The following is a 17,751-nucleotide window of genomic DNA, read 5'->3' as shown; positions in this document are numbered from 1 at the left end:
CTTAGCCAAAGTATTCTGTGCCCTCCTGATCCACAAGGTTCAGTATCCCTTTCCCCAGCTCCTTTCAGGGCTTTCCTTAACTGTCACCTCAGTCTTCATCAGATACTCCTTCTAAATCAAAACCCCACCCTGGACAATCTATTCTTTTCACTCCTTTCTTTTTTCTAGACCAGTAATGATTATTATGCATATATATTTTATCTATATTAAAGTCCGTTTCCTTGCCCATAAATGTAACCTCTACTATGGAGAAACTACTGACAACTTTTTAACAGAGGAATATACAATGAACTTTCAGAAACTCTAGATAGTAGGGAAAAAAGTAGGATCTAAATGGAGAGTAAGGGGAAATGTACACTAAGTTACTGAGTGGTAAATGAGCTGGCTTGGTGTAAAATCTGAAGGACTGGATCTGACAGGACAGAAATAAATTTGAGGAAGCAATCTCATAGCGTGAGGTAAATTATGGGGTAATAAAGTCACTGAAAACTTTAAACCCAAAAAGGATGAGTCTTACTTTTAGTACACAGTTAAAGGTGTACACCCAAAAAGTCAATGCTACTAATTAAGTTTGGTTAAAAAAAAAAAAAAACCTTCCTAAACAAATGTAATGATAAGTCATCCTTTGAAAATGATGTAACTACTGAGGCAAGTAGTAGTGATGCACACCTTCAATTCCAGAACTTGGAAGGCAGAAGCAGGTAGATCTCTGGGTTTGAGGCCAGCCTTGTCAACAGAGTGAGTTCCAACACAGCCAGGGTACACAGAGAAACCCTGTCTTGGGGAGGGTGTATGACTACTAACAAATTATGCGAACGAGAGTATGGCAAAATGGAACTATCACATAAACTGTTTCATATAATTTGATTATTAAGTCCCAAAAGTGATAACTCAGTATAGCTTTCCTAAGTTTTCAAACTTATCTATAGCGTTGGGCATGCTGCTCAGTGGTATGGTACTTGCTTAGCAAGCCCCAAGCAACCAAAACAATAACAAAAATTCCTTACCTGTAGAGCATGACATTGTAGGGGAGAAAATTAGGCAAAAGACTCTTAATTATACGTATAGGAAGCCAGAGCATCAGAAGCACAATGGAGCCAAACACAATCTGTAATAAGACACAGGGCACAACTATACTGTGAATCTGGCAAACTATTTGGTATCTTCTACAGGCTTAAGCATACAGTAAGTATGCTCTCCCAACCCTCCCAATCTAAAAGAATACAAAAACCAAACAACAACAACAACAACAACAACAAAATAATATATGAAACTAAAAGGTGTCATGCTTTGATTTTTCTTTTTTCTTTCTTTTTTCTTTCTTTTTTTTCGAGATAAGGTTTTCTTTGTGTAACCGTGGCTGTCCTAGATCGCTTTGTAGATCAGGCTGGCCTCGAACTCACAGAGATCCGCCTGCCTCTGCCTCCCCAAGTGCTGGGCTTTGATTTTTTTTTTTTTTTTTTTTTTTTAAATGAAAAGACCTGCTCACCACTGACAAAATAAATCTTCGGAGATGTCTATAGATGGGCAAGTGGATCATTTCCTGTACTGGATTAAAATCTGGATCATTCAAATTCCTTAGAAACCATAAGACACCAGGCCGAAGTACCTGCAAAAATATTTCAAGTATGATACATACTCATTAACATCTTTAGGCTGTGCATATGAAAATAAACAGAAAAATAAGGCCCAAAAGTTATTCTGGCACTAAAATCCAACCAAGGCAATTCACAACTATCATAGAAAAACAAGTTCCTTAGACAGAGATTCTATCAAACTACTGTACTTTTAATGACCTTTGATGCTTTTAATTGTAAACTGGAAAACAGTCACTAAGAACAATTTATCAAGAAATCTGGATTGATGTGGTAAAAACATACAAACATTACTTACTATACATTATATGATTTAGGGGAAGGATTATGATCCACCCCTACCATCCTCAAATCTTTCCCGTATTAAAGCACAAATGATACTCAGTTTCTGTGATTTTACATTCCATTCCCACTGGCTTTGTTAACTTTGCCATCACCAGTCTCAGCACAGTAAGCTAATTTGCTCCAAGGATTTATTCATTCCCAGGAATGGAGGAGAATAAGAATTGTGCCTCTGTATCTCAGTATTACCCCAGCATACAGCATAGAATCTGGAGCTAGATGCACATTAAGCAAATACTAATTTTTTCTCATTTTTAAGCCAGTTAGAACAGGATCTGTGAAGGTACCTATCTGACAAGTGACCTGGGATCAAAAAGAATCCTCACTGTTACTCTGTATTTCAGGTGTCCCTATATACTTCAATATTTTCAATTCTATAAAACCTTTTTTGGCGATGAAGTCTAAGAACAATTTATTATCACAACCACTTTAAGGAGTTTACAACATAGGCTAAATATGATGTGCATCAAATAAGAACTTTGATTTTTAATTAGCCTTGATCATTTTTTAAACTATAAATTCTCATTTTTTGACATAAACATTGATTTAAAGTAATCAAACCAAAGTCTATTATTAGTTATTCTCTCTTAGAATAGTAAAGAATATGGTTTAATTAGGAGAACATACTAGCCTTTGAGGGATGACTGGTGGTCAAAGCAAAACCCTTCTCAAAAACGCAGAGCATCAGTAGCTCCCTATAAGACCTACCTCTCTCAGTAACAGGATGAAGGAGGCAAAGTAAAACACATACACCATTCCCACCAGCCAGTGCAGAAACATCGTAGTCCCTGGAGCCGACTGAAAGCTCAGTTCTCGGTCTTTCAGAGTAGCATCAAACATTTCCTAGGCCAAAACAGAACAGGTCAGAGATCTGTGCCACCTACATTTACAGTGCTTGGTACTTCGCCACTAAGAAGTCAGATCACCAAATGTAAATGATGTCAATGTTTTTGGCTTTTGGTTTTCTTAATGCCGGTTCATACTGCTACAGAACTATGTAAGAATATATAACACTTTAAAATTCTGAAGCAAGGACAGGCAAGGTGACTAAACCTGGGTTTGATCCCCGGAATTAACATGACAGAGAGAACAGACTCCTGCAAATTGTCCTCTCAGCATCACATGTGCAAATAGTCAAAATAAATAATGCAATTAAAATCATGAAGCATAAATAATTAATTTTAATAGTTTGTTTCTTTTCTTTTTCTGTGATGGGGTCTCATGTATCTCAGGCCAGACAAGAAATTGCTATGCAGCTGAAGAGAAAATGGAAGTCTGACCTTCCAGGCTTTGCCTCATCAGCACTACAATTTCAGACACATGCTATCACACTTAGTTCATCTGGTACTGGGGATTGAAACCAGGAATTCACACACTCTACGCAAGCATTCTACCAACTGACCTATGCTCTCAGCCTTTACTATTAAAAGCTATTCTTTAACTATATAAGATCTTGAGCCAAGCACAGTGGCACACACCTTTAATCCCAGCACTTGGGAAGGCAGAGGCAGATGGATCTCTTAGAGTTCAAGGCCAGTCTGGTCTACAAAGTGAGTTCAGGACAGCCAAAGCTACACAGAGAACCCTGTCTCAGAGAAAATAACTAACTAACTAACTAAATAAATAAATCTTGATTTCTTAGCTACAGGCCTGCATTCACAAAGGTTTTAAATAATAAAGAATAAGAGCAAATGTCAATCTCAGAACCAAAAGCAGCTTTTCTATATATATTTTAAAAAATCAAAACTAAGAACTATTAAAATTTAGTATCATAGTTTTAAAAGCTGGCCACCATTACTATAAAATTTAGGAGGAAAAAGGGAGTAACAAAATTCTCCAATAAAAGTTCCAATCAAAATACACTGACATTCAAATACATATAAAACATTAAAAAATTAATACTTAAAACAAATTTATTATTTAAAATTACAGTCGACAGTGTTATAGCCCAAGAATAAGCAAGTCATCAAATACTTTCCTTTAAGAGGAATGTTTTCTAAAGACATTTTGAAACTTTGAAATGAGATTATATGACAGTGGGTACTCAACTCACCAGAGAACAAATATCCAGCCACCAGCCACAAATGAGAGGAAACACTCCAATTTCTACCACAACTAACAAAGAGACCTTAATTAAATAAAAAACAAAGTTCATCAGTACCAATCAAATAGAGGACCAACCACTCAGCTTTAATTTACAACTGATTACCTTAACCACAATATAGCAGACTCCCAGCAAACGACGAGACCTATGAAATTTAACAAGCGTAGCCAAGGCCTGAAGCATTTAGTCAAGGAAAAATTGAACAGGAAACTGTTCATATTATACTGAATATAATGACAAATTTCATTTATTTCAAATCTGGCTCACACTCATCCCTTCACAAACACTAATTTTTATGAAGACATGGTAGGATGGGGGATAAGAGGAAAGATATTGTTATTAGTGAGAACTCTTTGGTATGAATGAAATTGTACCTCCATGCTGGTTTATTAAAGGATACATGACAAATTATCAGTGTAATTGCTAAAAGTATATATCCAACAATTGTTGTGATGAGACCTTCAAAGTGAGATGCTTGGACCTAAAAATAAAACAAATGAATAAAATAAAACTTTCACATATGGTTTTTCAGTATACTAAGTGATCTGAATACCAGAAAGTAAACTGTGTTTTGTTTTAGTTTTTCAAGATAAGGTTTCTCTGTGGAGCCCTGGCCACCCTAGAACTCTCCCTGTTAATCAGACTGGCTTCAAACTCACAAGAGATCCGCCTGCCTCTGCCTCCCAAGTGCTGGGATTAAAGGTGTGTACCACCACTGCCCAGCACAATAGAAATTAAACTATTGATTCAACATATTTATAATTTAAAATCTGAAATATCCTTTATATAGCATCTACAAACCAGACTCTCTGATATATAGACTGCTTAATATTACTGAAGATTGAAGAAATATTAAATAACATTTTATCCAATGAGTCAAAATAACAGAGTGAATGAAATTTCCCAACAAGATGGCAATCTTTATTTTAAAGATGTATTTATTTATACATATGAACACTATAATTGCATCAGATCTTATTATAGGTGCTTGTCAGCCACCATGTGTTTGCTGGGAGTTGAACTCAGGACCTCTGGAAGAGCAGACAGTGCTCTTCAGCGCTGAGCCATCTCTCCAGCTCCCAAGATGGCAATCTTAACAGCCATCCCTTAATCTAACAAAGGTGAATTTGCTAAGGGCTGAGCACTAAAGCAGCAGCATATTGCCCAAGTTGCCCACCCACCTGGTAGCATCCTGACCACATCATCTCATACCGGTATAAATAACTGTTTAAGTTCCTCTGACTTGCCAAAATTGTTCTAGAGACTTTCAGAAAGCAAAGGTTCAGAGAATGAAAAATATTTTTCATTTATATCTTTTCAGTTCTTGAGTTATGAGAAAGTAGCAACAGTTGAGAAAGGTAATGTCTGCTGCAACCATTTATCTCAGGCTTCTACATTCTTACCCGCAACTGCTAAGAGGTGTCAGAGCAGTCAATAGCAGTGAATGGAACATTCCCAAATGTGATCTCAGGGAACAAAAGAGCCCAGTCAGCAATTCCTTAGAAATCTCCACAGAGCCCATAAAGGTAGTGATACACCATGGATCTTCGGGACCTCCGGCTGTGGTAGTCCCTTCTTAATACAAAGATGGCTTTGTTTATGGACAAAGCCATCACCATATAACTGCTATCAGAATCAGACATTCACATTAACACTCTTCACTGCTAAGAAGCTGGGGGACACCAGGTTATTGGAGTGTTTTTCTACACTGTATTTTAGGAAAGAAAAAAGTATTAATCTATCCATTGAGGTCAGCCTCATCTACAAACCAAGTTCCAGGACAGCCAGAGCTACACACAAAGAAACCCTGTCTGGAAACCCCCACCCTCAGAAACGTCTATCCAAATACTTATACACTGTTAGGAATTGACAAAATGTAAAATATAAGCAAATTCTTGAGCAAACACTATAGTCCACTTCTCCAAGATAGTCTTCTATTCCCTTTTTTTAAATTAATAAATATACTGATACTTTTCAAAATTCTCTATGGTTGACCTGGGTAAAGGGAAAGAGGGGCACATGCAAGCTCATCAAGCAAGGGAAAAAGGGAAAAGCGGCCTGTAGGAAACTCTCTTGCAATGTGCCTCATGCCCACCATACTGTGAGGCTCTGTAGCACACCTGTAATGACTAGTGCTGTGACATAATACTTCCTGAGAACTGTTTAGCTTTAAACAAAAAGAACAAGACCATGCTGGCTAACTGTTCCTTTGCATAAGATACACTGAGAAATGAATTCTTGAAAATATTCCTTAGGGGTTGGAGAGATGGCTCAGCAGTTCAGAAGAACACTGGCTTCTTTACCAGAGGACCCAGGTTCAATTCCCACCCCACTTGGCAGCTCACAACTGTCTCTAACTCCAATTTCAGGTGATCTGACACCCTTACACAGATATACATGTAGGCAAAACACCAGTGCACATGAAATAAAAAAACAAAATAAAAAAATAAAGAAAATATTCCTTAGTGGGCTGGAGACATGGCTCAGCAGTTAAGAGCATGGGTTGCTCTAGCAGAGGCCTGGGCTCAATTATCTATGACGGCTCACAACCATTCATAATCTCAGTTCTTCCAGAGATCCAACGAGACTCATGTAGTATACATACAAGACAGCAAAACATTTATACACAGAAAATATTCTATAGAAAATAACAAACTTGGAGATAAGTAGCAAAAGTAAGTTTCTGAAAGTATTATACTCACATGCTCCTCAAACCCCAAACCAACAAGGGAGAAATGACCGATGTGGTAAGGACAAAAAGCTGAAAGGGAGAAGAAAACTTATTAGAACAATGAGCACACGTAACATAATCTCCACTAAAGGAAGCAGGACTTCTTTGAGAAATGGAAATTCTAGGAGGAAAATCCAAACTGTTCCTGGAATGTTCTCTATAACCAGAGAATAGAACATCATGGTCTAATAGGACCCCATCAAAAGGACACAGGAACCACATGAAGAGGGTATCACTATCATTTTTAAAGCAATATGAGCATTAACAATTGAAAACAAACACCCAATGACCAAAATTTGCTGGGAGCATATACATCCCATAAACTCTACTTAAAGCTCAAAACAATAAACAAAAGAGGAAAAAAAAAAAAAAAACAGTAACAGAAATGTTTTTTGTCTGGGAAGTAGCTATCACACAAGTCCCTTACTCAGAACCAATTACTAAAATGACAGCCTTGGTCATGTCCAGTGTCTCCTGAGAACCACCCTCAGACTTAACTGGACTGCTCCTACAAAAAGCTAGCTAAGAAGAATCTTTTTAAATGGCAGAATTTGAAAAATAAGTCACTGGGTAAAAGGATGATGGCCCACTAGTCACAGCATACTAAAATATCACTCCACAGATTCTGTGTGTGTGTGTGACAGGGTTTTTCTTTTTCTTTTAATTTAATTATTTTATTTTTATTAATTACAGTTTATTCACTTTGTATCCTAACTGTAGCCCCCTCCCCCATCCCCTTCCAATCCCACCCTCTCTCTTCTTCTCCCAGTCCAATGATAGGGGAGGTCCTCCCCTTCCATCTGACCCTAGTCTATCAGGACTGGCTGCATTGTCTTCCTCTGTGGACTGGTAAGACTGCTCCTGCCTCAGGTAGAGGTGATCAAAGAGCCAGCCCATGAGTTCATGTCAGAGATGGTCCCTGTTCCTATTATTGGGGAACTCTCTTGGACACTTGAGCTGCCACAGGCTACTTCTGTGCAGGGGTAAAGGTTATCTCCATGCATGGTTCTTGTTTGGAGTATCAGTCTCACCAAAGACCCCAAGACAGGGTTTTTCTATGTAGCTGGCTATCCTAGAACTCATATTGTAGACCAGGCGTTGCCTCCTGAGTGCTAGGATTAAAGGCGGGTGACACTGCTGCCCCCTCCTCCCCACAGCTTACTTGGTGTAAAGAAAAAAATGAAAAGAATAATATCACCTATCTCCTCCTATTAAAAGTCAAAAAGTGCACCCAATAACCTTGTCACAGAGAACCTGACCGAATCAGGCCCTTTAATATCACTTCTAATACAGAAAACATGGTAGACAGAGGATGAGGGCAGGGAACATCAAGAAAGCAGTTGTATGTGCATCAACACATCTAAGTCGTAACAGAGTGGAGTAGGAAGCAAATAGAATATTTCAACTTCCCAGTAATGTGTGCACATTACTTATCAGGATCATTATTCAAACAAACCAACCACAAAACAGCATTTAAGGGAACAACTTACAGATCATAAATATGGATTATTAGGAAACAATAAATGAATCCTGGTAAGTTTTAGATGTAAAGATGATACTATAGTTAAGTCAGAAAATATAGTTAACTTTTTTAATTAAAATTTTTATACTTTTCTTGAAGCCTTTTTAGTCAAATTTCAGGTTCTAAATAAATTATCTTTTCTCTATGGTTACAATAAATAGCATAATAGATAGATAGGACACAAGAGGATTCTACCACTAAGTAAAACTCTGAGCATGTACTAAGGTCTGGCTCTTAAATGTATATTATATGTTTCTTAATAGTCATGGTGCAAATAACCCAAAAACCTGCAACAAGACTCCTAGAAAGCCAAACTTCAGTACGGATACCACAAAACTAGAAGCATAGGTACAACTTACCAAAAACAAGAATGAACAACGTATTTAAAGACACCACCCAGAACACGTGCTCCTACAGGAGAAAGCATTAGTGTCAATGGTATCTCATGTTTAATTAATCAACTTCATTCACTTGAAAATAACTATGACTGGAATTTTTAACCCTTTACTTCTCACCAGACAGCTCATGAAAATACGACTAATTTAAAACAGAAAATTCATTTTTTACTAGCAGAAAATAAATCAATTTATAAGTTTCCTTTTCAAAACTAATAGTCCATCACAAATAATACAGATTTTTATAAATATTACCAGATTTCAAATGACAATGAAAAATTCCAAGTGGAGAAAAAAGGAAAGTCACACTTATTCTAATAACATATAACATCAAGTGCAGAATGCTTTTCCCATTCCTTACTTCATTTTATGGACTTTAACAAGTCCACTGCCACTTACTATCCCCTCCCTCACCCTGGCAATTGCTAGATGAAATCTTCTCTGGTCGCTGGACTCTCCATGTGGTATACTGACTCCATGATGTCTCAGAAACAATGTAACCATCTGGTCCACTTATAATTAGTATATTATTACCTCCAAGGCTAGTGCTATCCACTTGTCATGCACATTGTTAGCCACATTCTAGGCAGACAACACTAAAGGGTCCAAGTTCAAATCATTTGGGCCCACCATGTTACCTAACATCAAGGCAAGTGAGCTTTTCAATGTGGGGCTAGATGAGATGGTCCAATTTCTTTTCAGAAAAATCAATATGCTTGGGTTCCCTAGTCAAAAAGCTGGTAAGTTATCCAAAAAGAATGACTGACTCATTCTTACCATGGAAGCTCAATTTTTTTTTTTTTCAGTTTTCTGCCTTAAGGGCTCCTAAACTCTGCCTATCTCAACATCCTCTATGCTTAATCTCTTAACTTCTTGAAATATTTACCCATCAGTTAAAGACATACCATCATTATCTCTTAAGTGTGTGTGTGTGTGTGTGTGTGTGTGTGTGTATGTGTGTCTATATGGGAGTATGTGCACAACAGTACACAAACATGGAGCCCAAAACTGTTAGTGTTGGATCCCCTGGAGCTGGAGGTACAGGCAGCTGAGGCAGCTAGCATTGGAGCTGAGAACCAAACTCGGGTCCTTGGAAGCAGCAGTGTGTATTCTTAACTGATGAGCCATGTCTTCAGCCCCACCACTCTACTTCTAAGCTGTAGCTTTTGGGGTACTGAGATACTCAGCAGGTAAAAGTGCTTGTGAGTCTGATCCCAGCTCCCACACTGCTACGAGACAGAAGACTCTGGCCTCTACATACACAATAAATAAGAAAAATAAAATTAAAATAAAAGTGAAGATGTAAGCTTTAGTCCTACGGAAGACTTTCTAGCCACATCAGTCTGTGGCTCTCAACTGTGGAACAGACAAGGCTGCTTCACTCCCAGGGTTGGAGGCATTAAACATGCAAGAACCAACTTTAAATATCAAGTTCTTTTAATTTAACTCTGGACTATTTTTTTCCAAATGTTTAGTAACTTTGTTTTTAAATAAGATTACCTTTAAATATTTTTAGTACTGTCAACATATAAAACATACTTTCAAATATGAAGTAATTAAAAGCCAAAGGATATTATGACTTTTAGCATAAAGGGAGCACACTGCATGAATTTGAAGTTATTGAATAACAAGGACAAATAATTCTAACAATAATGACACTTCTACTTACCAGAAAAACTAGTGATCCATCAAGTCCAAGCATCTAAAATAAAAAAATAAACAAGCCTTAACTTAAGATATAGTAGGACTTTCTTTTCTTATAGAAAGATTGCTTTCTTATCATATCATTAAACACAGTTTATTCTCTTAGCCTATAATTCCTAGAATGTTTGGGGAAGAAAAATCTGTCTCCTTTTACCATAATTCATATGGAAAATATCATCTAGAAATGTTCCATCTTGAGCAGGCAGGGGTGTATGCCTATGCTGCTAACATTACTAAGGCAGCTATTGTGACAGAGAGTGGGCCTGTGTCAAAGAGCAGGCAGGTGGAACTCAGTCAAAGAGTCCTCACCTAGCACGCCCAAGGCCAAGGGGTATATGCCCAACACTGCAAAAAGAAAAAATTGCCCATTCTAAGTTTAGTTTTTACATTAACTAGAACTACATTAACTAGTCATGCAGTCTCTACACAATTACTTTATTTTCATCAATTTGAGTATGGAAATCCTGTTTAAACTTTAGTTTTACTTAATTTTTCACAAGTTCACAACCTCAAGTCAAAGTGCCTCCATGGAGCAAGGTTTATATTAAAGGCAGAAAAACAGACCTATCTGTCATCATCTTTACCACAACTTGTACATCACTTGATTTTCAATAAAAATTAAATTCTAGTAACTGTTTTCATCATTTAACATAAATTTCATATAACTATGAAATTTGTATTTTATAACTAAATACACCAAACTTCAAAATACACCTTAGGGTTAGAACAAAAGGACAGGTGACAGTGAAAGTTCTTACTCTTTCCCAAGTAAGCTCCTCTGCAGCCCGGTCCCATTCTAAAGCATTCCAGTTCATGTCGTCTGAAAATATTAAGTGCAGACTCAAGATTACTCAGATATTAAACTATAACCAATAAAAGCCCAATTTTAATTGTAGCCTGCTGAGAGGCTGAGCCACATTTAAAGTTTTATCAGACATAAATTACTAGGTTGTAAATCCTACACATAAATACATGCTTCTAAATAAGTAGTAACATGTAAAATAATAATCCTAGACTGTGGTACATCCTGTAAAGAAAATAAATGAGATTATATGAAAGACAAATCTAATAGCTATGGGTCAGAAATGAATCTGGTAGATTTGAGTAAAAGAAGGAAGCCAAGGGGTTAAACTTTCTAACGAAATTAATAAGTTAACAAAAGGTAAAAGTATGAAACTCACTGAGTGTGGTGGCACACGCCTTTAATCCCAGCACTCGGGGAGGCAGAGGCAGGTGGATCTCTGTGAGTTCGAGGCCAACCTGGCCTACAAAGTAAGTCCAGGACAGCCAAGGCTACACAAAGAAACTCTGTCTCAAAACAAAACAAAACAAAACAAACACACAAAAAAACAAAACAAACAAACCCAAAAAAGTATAAAATTCAGAGGCCAGTTAATGGTTAAGAATTCAGACTGTTCTAATGGGCCCAAGCTTAGTGCCTAGCACATTTCCAGCACCACTCATATCAGCTGGCTCAAAACCACCAGAAACTCCAGCTCTAGAGGATCACCCTTTTCTGGCCTCCATGAGAACTAAACAAACAAACACAAATCCACACAGATATACACATACAATTAGAAATAAATATATATATATAATGTAAGAGCTGGATCAAGTGCTACAAAGCCTGTGATTCTATGTTCAGGAGGCTGAGGCAGATGAATTGCAAGTTCTAGGCCAGGGAGAAAAAACAGAAGAAAAATGTATGAATGGCAGACAAGGATTAAAGAGCAAAACAAAGAGGAGTGCTTGTTCTGGGCTACGCTTTATTCTTCAGTGCGTTGGGGAAAGTAGCTCATTACTTAAATAAAAACAGAAGAGCACCATGAACATCAGATGGGGCAAGAACAGGAAATGGAAAAGAGCTAGTGAAGAGACAGCAGGTACTGCCAAGCACCAGAACAGCAGCAGCAGCAGACACTGTTTCCTCAGAGTCTCTGAGCTTTCCCTGGGGAAGCCTATTGCTTCTCATTATGAATTTTGTTTCTTATCTTTCAGGTCTCAGCTCAAAAGTTACTTACTCTGAGCTTCCTGGAAAACCTTAGTTAAAACAAGTATTGTCAGACAGACAGGCAGTGGTAGCACACACCTTTAGTTCCAGTACTCAGGAGATGGAGGCAGGTGGATCTCTGTGGTTTCAAGGCCAGCCTGATCTACAGGGGTCCCAGGATAGCCAGGGCTACAAAGAGAAACCCTCTATCAAACAAACAAAAAAGGTATGTTGAGAGCAATCCATACACATTTAACACAGTGTGTATCTCCTCTTTCTTCCCTAGACCAGATGTCCAAGGGAGGCAGGCCCTGCTATTTCATTCACAGCTGTGTATATGGTCTCAAGTGTCTGGCTCCATCAACACAGACATCAGCAAAGTGGACTCAATGATAATAGAAGAGGATAGGCAATGAGCACTGACAACTGAATGTAGCTAGTGGTCTCACTTTACACTCCAGAGTTCCCATTGATAGAACATGAAAAATGGTTTCCAGAGGTGGCACCTGGCCTGCAGTGTACAATTTACTTCTTTTTTCATTTGAAAAGTGCAGAAAGAGAAAAACAACCAGGTAATTCTATACCAAGTTCATTCCTCAAAATGTTGACCTAGTTACACTTAATTATCTTTTTATCAACCATCTAATTTGAAGGAAGAGAGGGAGGGAGGGAAGGAAGGAGGGAAGAAGGGAGGAAGGGAGGGAGGGTGGGAGGGAAGAAGGGAGGGAGGGAGGGGGGGAGGGAAGGAAGGAAGGAAGGAAGGAAGGAAGGAAGGAAGGAAGTTAGTTCAGTCAATTGGTCCTGTGTAAAGGATTGTAATACACAATGCTCCCTGTTTCATAGAAAGCATACTTATACACGTGTATATTCATAAATGATAGCATGTCAAAATAGAAATAGGTCATACATAGAACTTTAACAAATCATAAAAGATGAAAACACTTCCCTTTGTCGTCAGTGTCAGCTAAAAATGACTGGTAGCCCTGAAGAATGAGCAAGGGCACAGAGCAGCCATTACCTTGGGCCCCATTGTTGGCATCAGCAGCATCTTCCACACCTGCATCATCTTCCTCCTCATTGTCTTCCTCCTCCTCTTCTGCTTGACCATCCTGGGCATCAGGGTTCTCGCCCAGAACTGCATTCTCACCTGCTGGGTTAGCTGGTTGATCAGCAGCAGCGTTTTCTGCACCATTTCCTCCTACAGGAGCCTAAAATGAGAGAAAAACCCAGAAATTCATCTACTTGGCTCAGTTTTACTCTAGTTTCAAATCATGTTACCCCGCAAGAAAAACAAAACCAGCAAAAAAGACAACTCTACTAAAATTTAAAAAGGAGTATCTCTCTGAGTCATCTCTTTTAAATGTATCTCATGTAGGACCAACTCAGTACATAAGAACATTGACTCATTTTAATGTACACATTTCAAAAAGGACTATAGGGCTGGGGAAGTGGTTTTTGTGGACAAAGCACTTGCCACATGTGTGTGAGCTCCTGATGTTGGATTCCGAGGACCCGTAAAAAGCTGGGCACAGTACTGTATCTGTAATACTATGTCCAATATGGAGAAGAGAGGTACAGGCAGAAGAATCCAGGCAAGCTCATAGACCAGCTAGCAGATAACCTAAGACCCTGTCTCCAATAAGGCAGAAGCTATGGACATTTACCAAAGGTTGTCCTCTGACATCCACATGCACACCATGGCACACGCTTATACATGTGAACATGGGTACACACAAAAGGAAAAAAAAATGCAGTATAAAATATGAGCTTATAAATCGGGCTATCTGGGCTGGAGAGATGGCTCAGCCATTAAAGGCTAGGCTCACAACCATAAATATAAATCTGTCCTAAAAACATTCCATAATCTTTTGTAAATATGACAAGTATGTCTAACTCCCTTAGAGATAAAACAGTTTTTTAAAAAACTGTACGTGTATTGGCTGGCAGTAGCGGTGCACACCTTTGATGGCAGCACTCGGGAGGCAGAAGCAGGAAGATCTTTCTGAGTCTAGCCTGGTGGTCTACAGAGTGACTTCCAGGACAGCCAAGACTACACAAAGAAACCTGTCTCAGAAAAGTAAGAAAGAAAGGAAAGGAAAGAGGGAGGGAGGGAAGAAGGGGGGGAAAACGCACACAATTCTTTTTTTTCAATTTAATTTTGTGTGTTGTGTGTGCACATGCCCATGTACACAGATCTAAACATACTCCACGTGTGAAGATGACAGGACAACTTTTCTCTGTCTACTATGATTTCTGGGGAATCCAAACTAAGGTTATCAGGCTTGGGTGGCAAGCATGTTTACTGAGCTATCTGACTGTCCCAAGTTTCCTACTTTTGAAAAGGTTCTTCCTACATAGCAGAAAAGACAAGACATTTCACATAGAGAAAAGGTAGACAACAGTCCTAAAGGCTGTGCAGCATGTCAACAACCTATCAAGGAAGTTGTTTCTCATGCATGCCTGTGTGCATGAATGCGCACCTGCCCTGAGAAAGGGTCTCTCTACTATGTAACCCTGGCTGTCTTGCAACTCCCTAGCTACTCATGCCTCTGCCTCCTATGCGTGGCTACCACTCAGCCACATAAAGAGGGAGTTGTTTCTTACCTTCCAGGCCCAAGTTAAGCTGCTGACCCAAGCAAAGAAAATGGAAGAGTATTTTAGTATGCCCTCTAACACTGTTCCCAATCTAACAAGAACATTAAGAGGCAGTCACAGAAGCATTCTTTTTCACTTCCTCCGTCCTTTATCCCCCAACTTTCCCACTGTCCTCTTCTATGACATAAGCACATTTTATAAGGCATATCAAAGTCAAGGATATGGCTCATAGAGGGTGAAAATGACTTTCATGTACTACACATGGAAAATTCATTTCAGGTGATAGGCTTACCTCATTTTGGTGGTGTCCAGCAGCATTGAAGGGTGGAGCAGCATGCTCAAGCCAAATTGGTGCTCCCCCATGGACTATCTGCTCTCGTAACCACACCAGGCTGATGAATGCACAAAGTGTGCATGTCACCACAAAACAGCCCTGCAAGCAATCTGCCAACAAGTTTTCCCTATTAAAAAAAATAATAACAATTAGACACAACTAACGCCAAACAACATTTGTAAAAACAACTAGAAAAATAAATCTTATTTTTTTCAGTAAAATACAGTTGCCTCAAAAGAATTATTAATGTTGAAATTCTATCTTGTAAGCTAACTAATATATACATTTATATATCTATATTATATTATTATATAGTTATATTAGGTAGATATAAAATACATCAGAATATACAGCTATTAACCTTCCAGCCTATTCTTTTAGCATGGCCAAGAAACAGTAGTATAAGGGGAAAACAAATTCAGCAAAACACTCAACAAAACCAAGTAATGCATCTGTAAAATTTAGTGAATTTAGGTGAATAATGGTGCTTGATTCTTGTAACAGAGATTTAAAGTTTAGCAAACATGGAAGAACATACATGAAGACACTCATCAATGAGAAAGGTGGGAGCTCCCTCAGTGACTGATCTAATAGCATAAAGGAAAAAGGCTGAAAGACAATCAGCACACTGTGGATCAGATGAAGGAACTCACAATACATGACACAGAAACTCTTCACATAGCAAATCTAGTTTTAATGCTAGCTGCAAAAATATCAAAAATTAAATCCAAAGAGGCAGAGTGTGTTTCTTTAGTAGCCATACATAGAAATGTGGGACTTGTAACACTTGGGAGCCTTTGCTTCTTCTTTCCTGAAGAAACTCATCCTTCACTATCAATGTCTGATTTCAGAATAATTTGAGAATAATTCAAAAATACTGATGGACTTTAGAATATTGACTACTTTCTTGTCTATTTAGGCAAGGTCAGTCTGAGAGACCTCGGCCCACAGCTCCACACTTCAGCTGCCACTGCCCCTAAGAAGGTCCTGTCTGCAGTGCCTCCAAAATCAAAGGAGGACTCCTAACCACTGCTTATTAAAGGGCCTTCTACCTCATCAAAATCATGATGAATTGGAAAATTTTCTTATCTTTCTTTCCAAATTACTAACTGCTTTTTGTAGATTTTAAATGGAACCAAACCTCAAAGACCCTTTCTCTAATGCCTTCAATCTGAATGAGTATCCTGTCTGCCTAGACCTGGGTTGAGGATGCCCAAGTTACAGAGCCTAGGAAAGGTCTGTGAACTCTAGTTTCAGAATGTTGTCCCAGGCTCTCCTTGTAGAGAAGCCCCATTACCCTTCTAGAAGATGAAAGGCCATGTGGAGAACTAAGGAGGCCCAGACAGGCTCATCTTAAGACAATCAAACTCCAGTAAAATCATACATGGCGCAGGCAAGCTCAGAGATGAATAGTTCGACTGAGGCCAACTAAGCCCAAGCCAAATTTCTGACCTTAAAATTATGAACAAGTAAAATGGCAGTTGTCTGGATGGCATTATGTCAGAAGTTTGCTTTGCAGCAGTAAATGAGATTTGTTTACTTAGACATGACCCAAACCATCCACACTGCAGCCATATGTGGTACACATGCAGAATTTTCAGGAAAAAGTTGTATCCTATAGAGGATACATAATATTCTCAGTGCAGGGCCAAGGGTGTTCATAATTCCATCCGACAACTCCCACTTAGCATTCTTCTGTTAAGTAGTCTAATGAAGGAGGTAGCCCACAACCAGCCAAATGACATGCCAACAGAGGCCAGCAAAATACTAATGTCACGTAAAGAGAAACAAGTTTTTAATGTGGTTTAACAATTATCTTACCAGCATTTTAAAATTAGGCTCATTGTGCAACCCAACTGGATAAAATAATTCAGTTTTACATATCCTCCAAAAAGGTTCCTTAAATTCTTCTGTTTTAAAAGAAATAGAACTTACACATACCAATTTGTACTGTAGTTACAATTATTAGATAAAGAAAAGACAAAAAAAAAAAAAAAAAAGAAGGGTCGGGGAGAGATGGCTCATAGGTGAAAAGCACTGGCGGTTCTTCCAAAGGTGCACCCTTCTAGAGGGCAGGCACACATACAGGCAAAATATTGCATAAATAAATAAATAAATAAATAAATAGGTCATGTTCTTAGATGAACCTTCAAGGAATAAGAATAAATACGTGAACCAAGTAACTCTCTGTGAGTTGGAGGCAAGACTGGTCTACAGAGCAAGTGGCCCAGAACAGCCACAGAGAAACTCTGTCTCAAAAAACCAAAACAAACTAGAAAGAATAAATACACGAGAAAAAAATTTACAATGTCCAAACTTCACCCTCACAATCAATACTTACGTTGACAGCATGTCTAGTGGCAGTGTCAGTAGTGAGCTCACAGAGCCAGTAAACAAGCACTTGTAGATGCGGCCTAAAAACAAGGGAATGATGGCACA

General features: G+C 38.4%; 1 protein-coding gene across 2 annotated transcripts in view; it reads right to left on the bottom strand.

Annotated features, from left to right (window-relative positions):
- Nucleotides 1-17,751, bottom strand: part of Marchf6 (membrane associated ring-CH-type finger 6) — a 69,603-nt gene that overhangs the window by 23,029 nt on the left and 28,823 nt on the right. For both annotated transcript variants that reach the window (XM_021651759.2, XM_021651760.2), the window contains exons 5-17: nt 17,654-17,726; nt 15,271-15,439; nt 13,402-13,591; nt 11,152-11,213; nt 10,359-10,391; nt 8,654-8,705; nt 6,744-6,802; nt 4,442-4,522; nt 4,147-4,215; nt 3,991-4,065; nt 2,646-2,780; nt 1,490-1,609; nt 1,008-1,108 (exon numbers count right to left, since the gene is read on the bottom strand). In XM_021651759.2, coding sequence (XP_021507434.1) covers nt 1,008-1,108; nt 1,490-1,609; nt 2,646-2,780; nt 3,991-4,065; nt 4,147-4,215; nt 4,442-4,522; nt 6,744-6,802; nt 8,654-8,705; nt 10,359-10,391; nt 11,152-11,213; nt 13,402-13,591; nt 15,271-15,439; nt 17,654-17,726 — 1,219 coding nt within the window. The remainder of the gene's footprint in view (nt 1-1,007; nt 1,109-1,489; nt 1,610-2,645; nt 2,781-3,990; nt 4,066-4,146; nt 4,216-4,441; nt 4,523-6,743; nt 6,803-8,653; nt 8,706-10,358; nt 10,392-11,151; nt 11,214-13,401; nt 13,592-15,270; nt 15,440-17,653; nt 17,727-17,751) is intronic.

This window comes from Meriones unguiculatus, chromosome 3 (genome assembly GCF_030254825.1).
Source record: "Meriones unguiculatus strain TT.TT164.6M chromosome 3, Bangor_MerUng_6.1, whole genome shotgun sequence".
NCBI classification, from domain to species: Eukaryota; Metazoa; Chordata; class Mammalia; order Rodentia; family Muridae; genus Meriones; species Meriones unguiculatus.
The sequence above is the reverse complement of the archived record's forward strand: the minus strand, read 5'-3'. Positions and strand labels throughout refer to the sequence as shown.